Source organism: Pseudorasbora parva, chromosome 22, assembly GCF_024679245.1.
Source record: "Pseudorasbora parva isolate DD20220531a chromosome 22, ASM2467924v1, whole genome shotgun sequence".
Classification (NCBI taxonomy): Eukaryota; Metazoa; Chordata; class Actinopteri; order Cypriniformes; family Gobionidae; genus Pseudorasbora; species Pseudorasbora parva.
Genome location: NC_090193.1, coordinates 11,286,302 through 11,298,725, shown reverse-complemented (window position 1 = coordinate 11,298,725; position 12,424 = coordinate 11,286,302). Strand labels below are relative to the sequence as shown.

At 34.7% G+C, this 12,424-nt stretch overlaps 1 protein-coding gene across 1 annotated transcript; it reads right to left on the bottom strand.

Moving 5' to 3' along the window:
- Window positions 1-976: 976 nt before the first annotated feature.
- On the bottom strand, window positions 977-11,910 carry tmem38a (transmembrane protein 38A). Its single transcript, XM_067431960.1, has 6 exons — window positions 11,650-11,910; window positions 8,481-8,637; window positions 7,373-7,557; window positions 7,158-7,245; window positions 5,209-5,326; window positions 977-1,680 (listed from the first exon to the last, which is right to left on the bottom strand). Exons 1-6 carry the CDS (start codon window positions 11,771-11,773, stop codon window positions 1,465-1,467), a joined length of 888 nt encoding a protein of 295 aa, XP_067288061.1. The 5' UTR covers window positions 11,774-11,910; the 3' UTR covers window positions 977-1,464.
- Between the last annotated feature and the right edge of the window lie 514 nt (window positions 11,911-12,424).

Here is a 12,424-nt window from a genome sequence, read left to right as displayed (position 1 = left end):
TCTAGATTTCTAGGCTAGGGAAAGAGCTCTATGAAAATGAACATGATTTGGCCTTACTATAATCTTAGCGGGTCTGGGGCCATCTGCTGGCAAGGTGAGAATTTACTGGTTTACCCATTTAGGCCTAATGCATGAAAAAGAGTCAGATCAGGATTCAGAAGAATAATCTGTTAAAGCATATATATATATATATATATATATATATATATATATATATATATATATATATATATATATATATATATATATATATATATATATATATATATTAACTGGGCTTATTATCTATTCACTCTATTACTATTACTGGTGCATATAGCTTCAAATTTGTGAAGAAATATTTAATTTGATTCCGGATTATCAAGTCAATGAGTGATAACTATAATTTTAGGCATTTCATTTTTTTCCCTCCAGTGATTTTCCAATAACACAGTTTAAATCTATTTAAACCTTAGATTATTCACACTTTTTCTATTTAATAATTTATTAATTTTTAATATGTTAAATTTCCCCAACATTTACAAATGAGTTTAAAATAGTTCTGTAATGAGTAATAATGACCAAAATACTCTCTCATGAAGTGATTGTTATCTTGATGATAGAAAGGTGGTATATTATTATCCTATAATTAAAAAAAGAAACAGTTTGAGGACATGGGGGGGGGGCAATTTAACTGTATCCATTAACTGTCATAAAAACCCATCATTAAAATAAATTTGACAAAGTATATAGGTTTTTGTACAAAATTATACATTATTTATGATGTGACAAACTTTAAATTCTGAAACGATCAACAAAAGGATGCTTATTTTATTTGTCTGCATATTTAAAACTGCTATCTCATTTGTCATGCAATTGGCTTGCAAAGACATCAAGGCAGTGATTTGACCACTTCATTCACAGTGTGGATTTAACCTTGGATTTAAGTCATGTGACCCCAAAAATAGTCACAGCAGCAGCAGAAACAGTTGAAAGAAATTGAAACAACTTGTGCTTTTGGCTTAAAAATCATTTATTATAATTTATTTCTTGAAAATATATTTTTTTCAGTGCCACTAGATGTAAAAAGCAGCAGTGTGCTGTGGAAAAGGGGTCAACCAGCGGTGGACTACGAGTCTCAAGTTATTTGGACGACCCTTCAGTGAAGTCTGAACTCAAACGGATGGAAGCTGATTCTCATCTCACTGCCTTTCATTCATTCATCTGTGACATACTGCACATCATCAGATGCATGGGATAAATGGGGCTTCAATGATTGAAAACATTACGAAAAATAAATAAAGACAGAGATGTTGGCAAAGAGGGGGAAGATATTTACAGAGTCCCTATGTGGCATGTCTGTCATTAAAAGCACCATCGAAAGAGAAACTTGCATTGGTTTAACATCAAATTCCCTCCTTTCTCAAGCAGAGCTGGGCAGCTCTGTCATATCACAGGTTGGGTTGATGATTTTGTGTTGAAACTTTACTCGGCTTTCTTTGACTTCCTCTTGCGGGTTCCTTCACTCAGTTCCTCCTTGGTTTTGGCGGGAGACAGAGGCGCAGCAGCAGCGGCTGCGGCGGAGTGGTGGTGATCATGGGCATCTTCAATACCAAGGGGGGAGCCGAAAAGCAGGTGGCACACCCAGGACTCAATGAGGGCGAACGGCGATCCGTGAGAGTGTCGGGCCGTCATAAACACCTGTAAAATTAATAAAACAATAGTAAAGTTCTTGAGTATTGAAATTAGAAATGTATAAGTTATTGAGATATATTACATTTTCTCAATTAAATGTGAGTGGTGCTTGCCTGAGCGAAAAGCGGTTGTTTGCCAGGGTATTGCTATTCAGTACGAATACGATTTTTATGCGTATAGAGTGTGCAGTACACGTTGAAGGACGGTCACACTACACTTTTCGTTATGCTCACTTCAGTTTATCTATGTGAATACAGAAAACGCAAGATAATGTGAAATTTGCTGCATTCCGATGTTCAAGTTTGGAATAGATTAATTTTAATACGAAGGGTTGGAAGTTGGAGCAAAAAAAGTGTTGTGTTTTGGCCTGAAGCTCCACCCTCCACCTATCGACCAATCATGAAGTCAGTAGAGTTTCGGCATCCGGGTTGCCAGCTCTGCTCTAGTTACCACAGCTCCAGCTACAAACGTTCCTGCTGATCCTGCAGACTATCTGGCAACCTTGAGTCATGGGAGAGGGGGAGGGGGATACACCGCTCTATAGTCATTTGAAAGGGATTGCAGTACCAGTTTTGGCCACAATCTTACATACACTTCCTTTAATGGAAATGTCCTTATTTGCTCATGATTGTGTCACTTGTATATGATGGGAGAGGAACAAATTATACGTAATTTAATAAATACATTCTCTGCAACGGTAATGTTTGGCTCAGGGTTGTTTTATTTTATATTGCTGTTTATTATTGGATTTTACTTTTATTTTGTTTAAATTATTACAAATAAGTATTACAATTATTACAAATAAGGCTCAGGGTTGTTTTATTTTATATTGCTGTTTATTATTGGATTTTACTTTTATTTTGTTTAAATTATATATATATATATATATATAATGACCCAAAAGTATTGGGACACCCCTCCAAATCTCTCAACCCCATAGAACACCTTTTTAACACTCAATTAGAGTGGAGAAACAAATGCGCTTCCAGAAGAATGATCAAAAATTCCCATAAACACACTCCTAAACTTTGTGGAAAGCCTTCCCAGAAGAGTTAAAGCTGTTATAGCTGCAAAGATGGGGCCAACTCCATATTACCCTAAGGATTAATAATGGGATGACATTAAAGTTCATGTGAATGTAAAGGCAGACGTCCCAAAACTGTTGGCAATATAGTGTGTATATACAGTATATATAGGAATATTATGCTGCTTTCACTTTAAGACCTATTTCAATATACTGTTTAACCATTCCACTGCACAACTGTTCCAATGTTTATAAACGTAAAAATGCGCTAGAAGGATATCTTTAACCGCTTCAAAATAAAGAAAAAACATACCACTCTGAAATGTTCTGTGAAATCTGTGCTTGCAAAATTTATGCATGAAATCTGTTCTGGACAATTTCCTTTCTTGTTAAAATTCTTAAGTCTGAATCAGGCATCAATTGGTTTGAAATTGATGCCAGTCTTAATATTTACACCTGAGTAGAGATTGCTGTTATGGTAAGGGGCGTAACATTTTCCAAACACACTCGGCTTCATCGAAAACAGAATTATATGGCGAGTTTGGGCAAGATTGGAGAGAGAGGTGCTGTAATAATGTAAAATATGTGAAAAAGAATGTGTTTTTGAACAATCAAGCATGAAAGCATATTCCTTCTCAAACAGCAAAAACTGAAGTATCGTGTCTTCTTTATTTAAATTGGCAAGGGTTAAAATCATAAACTTCATAAACATAACATAAAATCCAGCACTGGCTCGATTGGGCAAGTTACAGTTACGTCTATGCTGGTCCTGGTTCATCGATCCTTATTGCAGAGCCCTGATATATATGTTTTTTTCTTCTTCACTTGAGCTTGAAGGGGTTCTGGTTTGTTTCTCTATTTGTTAAAAGGCACAGTATGTTTCGCCGCTATTGGTCAGTTTTTTTTAAAACAATAACAAAGGTGAGCTTGATGATGCCGTGAATGTGTGTGGAATCATGGGAATTGTCATCTGATATGTGAGAGATATAACCGTATGGCATATGAGAAACAATAATGACAGATTAAATTGCTGAACAAGACACCTGTATTTGCTTTGACAATGTATTGATGTATACAGTGAATAAAGGAATTCAGATTTAAATTCAGAAAGTAGCAGTTTTCTTTATTTTTTAGAAGATGGATTTCAATAGCCATATATATACTGCATTACAGTTGTATTTATTGGCATTTACACTTGGTTTTATTTAACCATATTGAATGATCTGTGCCAAAGTCCCTTTCAAGGAAAGTCTCTTAACTCGGCAGCCATATTTGCAATGCATTTGGCCAGCTATTTCCGGCATTCAAGACCAAGTCCTATCTATTTGAATGGGGGAATCCTAAAATCTCAAAAACTGCTTGCTGATCTCACAATTAAAAAACATATTTCAAATCAGCAACAAAATCTGGCATGCATTGTCCCACAGATATTTTTTTGTGGATTGCGTTAGAAGGGCTTATTTTTCAGACCAAACCAGCCAATGTGCATTCCTAAGGCTCCTATTAAAACCAGAGCTTCTAACGGCAGCTGCAGTTACACAATAACTTTACCGATCAGCGATTGGCTCTTTTCTTTAGAAGGTTGTATGCCAATATATTTTGCCATTTTGTGGGTTGCAGTTTCTCCCATTAATAAGTCATATGAGTGCACTGTCTTTGTATATCTATAGGCTTTGGCTGTGCAGAAAAAGTCAAGTCAAGTGAACTTTATTTATATAGTGCTTTTTACAATGCCGATTGTTTCAAAAGAAACTTCACGTGTTAACAGGAAAATAATGCAACATAATTTGATTCGCCTGTACCTAATTAAAATGATCATATAGTGAAAATGTGGGCAGATCAGTAATTTAGTTTATATAGATAATTAAGTTTAATAATTAAATTTATTTGGATATTTTGTTAAAAATATAGTGTCCCCAACTGAGCAAGGCGACTGACAAATTACTGACAATGTTCTGTCTCATTGACTAAATTTATCTTGAAGGGATATTTCACCTAAAAATTAAAAATTCCCCATGATTTACTTACCCTTAAGACATCCTATGTACATATGACATTCTTATTTCAGACGAATACAATCAGAGTTATATTAAAAAAGATTCATTATAATGGCAGTGAATGGCAGCCCAAAATTTGAAGCCCCAAAAAGTGCATCCATCCATTCTAAATGTAATCCACACAGCTCCAGGGGATTAATAAAGGCCTTCTGAAGTGAATTGAGGGTTGTTGTTTTTTTTAAAGAAAAATATCCATGTTTAACACGTTAAAGTAAAATTTCTAGCCCATCAATTCACTTCAATGGACCTTTATTGACCCTCGGAGCCCCGGATTACTTTTATGTTATATTTTATATATTATAATGCTTGGATTAGCCAGGACATTTTTTAATATAGCTCCAATTATATTATTCTGAAAGAAGAATGTCATATAGACCTAGCATGGCTTGATGGTGAGTAAATTATGGTATAATTTTCATTTTGGGGTATCCCTTTAAAGAGACTGAATATTACCTTGGATGTGGCCATGAAGAGTGTGAAGAGGCAGATGAGTGTGCTCTTTGACACCGGGAGCAAGTGAGCCTCCTGAAGTGTGAACAAAATGGCTCCATACAAACTGGCCTTGGTAGGGCTGAAAATACAAGAACCACATTCTAGACGTTTATATCAATCATTTATCCCCTAAGAAAACACACACACACACACACACACAAAATCTTTCTCATAATTTCATTGACTTGGAATGAAGAGTCATATGGATTACCTTTATGCCACTATACAGGTCCTTCTCAAAAAATTAGCACATTAGTTCATTATTTTCCATAATGTAATAATAAAAATTAAACTTTCATATATTTTAGATTCATTGCACACTAACTGAAATAGTTCAGGTTTTTTATTTTTAATACTGATTTTATTATTTTATTATTTAATACAGCTCATGAAAACCCAAAATTTAATTAATGAAAACCCAATCTAAAAAAATTAGCATATCATGATAGGTTCTCTAAACGAGCTATTAACCTAATCATCTGAATCAACTAATTAACTCTAAACACCTGCAAAAGATTTCTAGGGCTTTTAAAAACTCCCAGCCTGGTTCATTACTCAAAACCGCAATCATGGGTAAGACTGCCGACCTGACTGCTGTCCATAAGGCCATCATTGACACCCTCAAGCGAGAGGGTAAGACACAGAAAGAAATTTCTGAACGAATAGGCTGTTCCCAGAGTGCTGTATCAAGGCACCTCAGTGGGAAGTCTGTGGGAAAGAAAAAGTGTCACAAAAAATGCTGCACAACGAGAAGAGGTGACCGAACCCTGAGGAAGATTGTGGAGAAGGACCGATTGCAGACCTTAGGGGACCTGCGGAAGTAGTGGACTGAGTCTGGAGTAGAAACATCCAGAGCCACCGTGCACAGGCGTGTGCAGGAAATGGGCTACAGGTGCCGCATTCCCCAGGTCAAGCCACTTTTGGGCTACAGAGAAGCAGCACTGGACTGTTGCTCAGTGGTCCAAAGTACTTTTTTCGGATGAAAGCAAATTTTGCATGTCATTCGGAAATCAAGGTGCCAGAGTCTGGAGGAAGACTGGGGAGAAGGAAATGCCAAAACGCCTGAAGTCCAGTGTCAAGTACCCACAGTCAGTGATAGTCTGGGGTGATGTCAGCTGCTGGTGTTGGTCCACTGTGTTTTATCAAGGGCAGGGTCAATGCAGCTAGCTATCAGGAGATTTTGGAGCACTTCATGCTTCCATCTGCTGAAAAGCTTTATGGAGATGAAGATTTGGTTTTTCAGCACAACCTGGCACCTGCTCACAGTGCCAAAACCACTGGTAAATGGTTTACTGACCATGGTATTACTGTGTTCAATTGGCCTACCAACTCTCCTGACCTGAACCCCATAGAGAATCTGTGGGATATTGTGAAGAGAAAGTTGAGAGACGCAAGACCCAACACTCTGGATGAGCTTAAGGCCGCTATCGAAGCATCCTGGGCCTCCAGAACACCTCCGCAGTGCCACAGGCTGATCGTCTTCATGCCACGCCGCATTGAAGCAGTCATTTCTGCAAAAGGATTCCCGACCAAGTATTGAGTGCATAACTGAACATAATTATTTGAAGGACTTTTCTTTTATTGGTCAGATAAAATTTGCTAATTTTTTGAGATAGCAGTTTTGGGTTTTCATGAGCTGTATGCCAAAATCATCAGTATTAAAACAATAAAAGACCTGAAATATTTCAGTTGGTGTGCAATGAATCTAAAATATATGAAAGTTTAATTTTTATCATTACATTATGGAAAATAATGAACTTTATCACAATATGATATTTTTTTGAGAAGGACCTGTGTATGTTCGCATCAGTAGAAAGTTCTTTCCAAAAAGATGACTTTTCAGTAGATGACTTTCCAAAATACACTTTTGTGTACCACCACTAGTTTTAACCATTAAATAGACCACTCACAATGACATGTTGAGAACTTCATTGGTCTCTGGCTTCCAGACTCCTCGCAACAGCTGCTCGAAATTGGACATGAGAGCGACCCCTGACCCTGGGAGTATTAACAGAGAAAATCAGCAGAGCGACACATATCTCCTGAGCAAGAGTTTTTAAAGGGTCTTATGGAAGTGTTACATGACCCCCAAAAATAAATCCCTCTGGAGATATAAGATACTTACCCTTGACATAACCAGTAATGACCATGATCAGCCAGCCATGATGATATGCATGTTGAGCGTGATGGACTCCAGCAGCGATTTTACGAGTTCGGACCACTTCTTTCAAGGCCACTAGCACGAGTTTCACAGGCAGAAATGCCACACATTTGTAAAACAGGTTAAGAGGGCAGAAGAAAATCAGGTACCTGAAAAAAAGAGAGAAAAAACACATCCTGATAAATAGATATTCACTCAAGAGCCCTGTTTAGAGTTTCACATGTTGGTAAGAGGATTTTATTAAGTTAGTAATCTTGGGGGTATGTTGGTATATACCTTGTCATGGGGAAAAAAATTGTTAACTGGTCGATGTTTTACTATATATTTAGATATATTCATGTAGCTATCAGTCTACAGATTTATGTTATATGCACATGTAATCAGAAAAAAAAAAACATGCAGTAAATGTGAAAATACAGAGTGAGACATATCCCAAATAAGTCAAGATGTCGAAAAAGTTATTAAGGGGTGTAAAGTTTAGTTGTTTACAGATTAGTAGCATGTAACCACATTAATATAAAGTACAACTGATGTGCGCTAACAAGTCTGTATATTAGCTTTTTGTAATGGCTTCAGATGTGTCTACTCCAATCGGAATATACAGTGAGGACTACTTCTTTTATAATATTAGTTTTCCTCTTATTATTGTTTTACTGTACTATTAGCACTTTGACATTTAATTAATTGGATTATCAAAATAGACATGATTATTAAAATTAAAATAAAACATAACTACCAATAATAATTATTTTAGCAGGAAACAAAACTTATTATAATTTTCATTGTACTTAATTTGTTACATTTCCAGCGAAAATAACAGTTTTGTGATACATATTACTGAAATCCAAAAATATGCATACTGTGATATAAGATTCTGTAAGATAACTTAATACAATGAGTTATGACATTATAATCAAGTTATTATCATGTTATAAACATTTTAATGATGCAAAAGCACACTTTTCAGATTTTATATGAAGGTCTGTCAAGGTCAAGTTCTTGAAATGATCATCGAGGTAACTTCAGTGTCATGCAAAGTGTACAAGCACTGAACCATTCAAAAGATCCTCACCACACAGCTGAGGCCAGGAGGATGTGACTGTTGTTATGGAAATAGTCGATGGGAGACACACCAAGCATGATGTCTGCTAGAATGTAGCTCCCAAAGCAGTAGAGCATTGCACAGAGCCATGAGGCCACTGGGCTTCTACGGGACACTTCCACAGCACCTGATGGACACAGACATTACATATGACATCAACACCTAACATTTGCATGTATATATGGTCTAAAACTCCCTTGACTTTTATTTATAAGTAAAAAATTATGTTCTTTTAACACAGAAAGAGAAATATCATAAAAGGGGTCTATACAACTTGTTTGCCAAATGATTGTTTTCTGTGAACAGACCAAAATTGATATTGTTATTCAATAAAAAATATTCCCTGGATCAATGATCAGTTGAACCTAAAAACTGCATCAACTGATTTACTGAACATATTAGACTTCTCTTGTGTAGTTTTATGATATTTTTATGGTATTTTGTTTTTTTAGAGCCTGAAAGTTGTCTCAGCAGCGCCTGTTCATTGTAATGTAATTGCGCTGAAATATTCCAATAAAGGTTTTAGAACTACATGATGGTGAGTGAATAATGAGGAAATTTTTGACATTTTTGGGTGAACTTACTTAATTCTTGTACTCCTTTGTACAAGAAGTCAATTAATTTTGGATAAAATGGATCAACAGGTTTTTAATAAACTTGTGAAGTTCATAACAAAAAGAGGAGACGCCAAAGACATTCAGAAATCGTCTAAATAACTTTTCACTCAAATGATGTACAGTAACATATGTTAAATACAAATGGTTTTGATTGTAAATTAGAAAAAGCAGTGGTCTCAGAATTTTGAAATCCACTACTTTAGTCAATGTAAAAATAAAAATTACAAAAAAATAAAAATTTGCAATTGATGTTAACAATTTTTGCAACTGTGTTTGCCAGACCGTAAGCCTAAATATACAGTAGCAACATTGTAAGTTCTTCAAATGTAAAGTATATTTCATTAATATACCAAATTACTAAAATTATCTTTTAATCGCATAATATACTGAAAACCACTTTAAAACCAGGTGGTAAAGTGAAACCCACATGATAAATAAAAGCACATATTTTCTTCAAAATGATGTAAATCCTTATATACAGAAGGCACACACTGCACAGTGACGCTAAAACAGTGCGATACATATTAATTTAACAACACAGGCTGTAACATAATATCCTATGTATAACTAATAAGAAAAAAAAACATACTGTAAATGTATTAAAGGGATAGATTACCTGTAATTTTACTGTCTTTTACCATTAAAATTCCAACAATTTTTAAACATTACTCTAAAGCAGTGTTAGGTTTACCACATTATGTCTGACACCACTAAGAGACGTTATATCAAGATCTTGGCGTCCACACACCACCCCTCTGAAATCTCCAGGGATGAACACATCTTACAGAACAGGTGTAGCTTTGGTAGTTACACACCCAACAGGCATTTTGAATGAAAAATGATCCTCTCAAATGTGGCCTAAAAATAAACAGAAGCCTAAAGCTTTTTGTTCATCTCAAACTGCAGGACTGTTTCACACCACGGCATCCAACAGGAACAAGCAGCTGACAGGATAGCAACTGGCTAATGTTTGGACAAAGTATATATATATATATATATATATATATATATATATATATATATATATATATATATATATATATATATATATATATATATATATATATCACATCCTTCACCATTAATGTGTTTTATTATAAGTTTGTGAATGGTATGGTGTGAGAGGTCTTTTCATAGCTGTGCCCTGGTATATCTATAAACCTGAATCCATTTTAAAGGGATAGTTCATCCAATAATAAAAAACAGCCCATGATTAACTCACCCTCAAGCCATCCAAGATATATTCGGAGATTTAATCGGAGATATATTTAAAAATGTCCTCTTCCAAGCTTTATAATGGCAGTGAATGGCAGTTTCTGTTTTGAGGTTATAAAAAGTGCATGCATAGAAACACGCATACAACAGTTAGCGGAAGTTAGAGATTACAGTTTGTAAAGTTTTAAATATGGATATTTTTCAAATATATCTCTGATTGAATTCGTCTGAAAGAAGAATGTCATCAGGATGGCTTGAGGGTGACTAAATCTGGGGCTAATTTTATTTTTTTGGGTGAACTATGTCTTTAAGTGATGCACACTCTAAAAAATGCTGGGTTAAAAACAACCCAAGTTGGGTTAGGGTTAGGGTTAGGGGTCCATACAAGCCAATTTCTTGGTTTGTCCATTTTCAACCCAACTTGGGTTGTTTTTAAACCAGCATTGCATTCATTTTTATTTTATTTTTTTCAGACAGCTTGTTACATTAAAGCATGGAAAAATCAATCTCACCTAAAACGATAACTATTGGATGACGACTAACAAGTGAACTGCAGTAGTCGAAATGTATTTTATTTTATAATACAATTTTATAAAATAAAAATATAGTATGTAAAACTGTAACTGTAAAGCCAAAAAAAAAGCTTATTCTTCTTGACACAATAAAAACGGGGAAACAGGATTATATAGGCTACATTATTAGGCTACTTGTTCAACTTTTCAAAATATATTCTGTTTTATTGATTTATTTTTAAGTGTCCATGTCGCGAATCACCATTGAGAATTATAGGAATTACAAAGTCGCAGTAAAACGTTCCTGGGCAACATGAATTTGCTTAACAAATTTACTGGGCTTCGTTTCGTCCTCTCCTCTGCTGCTGTCTATTTAAGGCGCTTCTATTTATTGCAGTGAGACTCGCAGAGGAATGTGCACGGACTCTATCGTGTTTCGAGGAGGGTCTTCGAGAGTGGGACAACTCTTCACCATAAAGAAAATAGCTGATTGAGACGTGAATAAAATATTGAATACGCACGAACATGACTGTTCTGCATTCTATTGCAAAAACAATGTCAGAGTTACAATGAACCCTGAGACAATTAGCCAACATAACACTTGTTGAAAACAATAATAATTAGTCTATGATCTGAGAATGAATTGTTTCATCTATAACGCCGTTTATTAATGTATAGCACATGCATCATCCATGCGCAAAGATAAATGGCAATAAAAAACGTCATTTTAATTTGACACAAATAAAGCTCTAGTGCAAGATTCTGTTATTATTCCAAAACAACAATTCCACTTACCTGGTTCATATTTGAGGTAGAGTATTGACACGATATAATAAGCGAGATCGAAAACTGGAAACATCGCCATTTTCGAGAAATACTGGGCAATTTCGCCCAGATTGAGGACATCTAGCACGTCCATGATGTTCTGACCCTACCGCATGAACAGATCTTCAGGAGACTCGCCGTGTGCACGAGTGAAAGGCTCTACTCACATGCAGATGCCTATTAATATACAGCACAAGCTCAGGCGCACTGTTGAGGAGAAATCAACACACACACACGGACGCTGCTCACTCACGCGCAGTACCATACACTGCCTACTGGATGACCGCGACATGAGCGACGCGCTTAATCGATAATCATTTAAGCCATCTCGTTACACACAGACTGATATATTTCAAATGATTGTTTCTTTTAATTTTTTATGATTATATATATATATATATATATATATATATATATATATATATATATATATATATATATATATATATATATATATATATATATATATATATATATATATATATATATATAAAATGCTGTATATGCTATATAATATAATTTAATTTTATTATAATTATTATATAATTATAATAAAAAGGCTAACCTATTAATATTTTTTTGATTTTTTTTAATATATATATATATATATATATATATATATATATATATATATATATATATATATATATATATATATATATATATATATATATATATATATATATATATATATATATATATATATATATATATATATACACTCTAAAAAATGCTGGGTTAAAAA

Coding starts and splice junctions, on each gene's coding strand:
- tmem38a (XM_067431960.1), bottom strand. CDS start 11,773: ATGGACGTGCTAGATGTCCTCAATCTGGGCGAAATTGCCCAGTATTTC. Junction 7,558..8,480: donor CTCCTGGCCTCAGCTGTGTG/GTGAGGATCTTT, acceptor TCTTTTTTTCAG/GTACCTGATTTTCTTCTGCC. Junction 7,246..7,372: donor CATTACTGGTTATGTCAAGG/GTAAGTATCTTA, acceptor TAATACTCCCAG/GGTCAGGGGTCGCTCTCATG.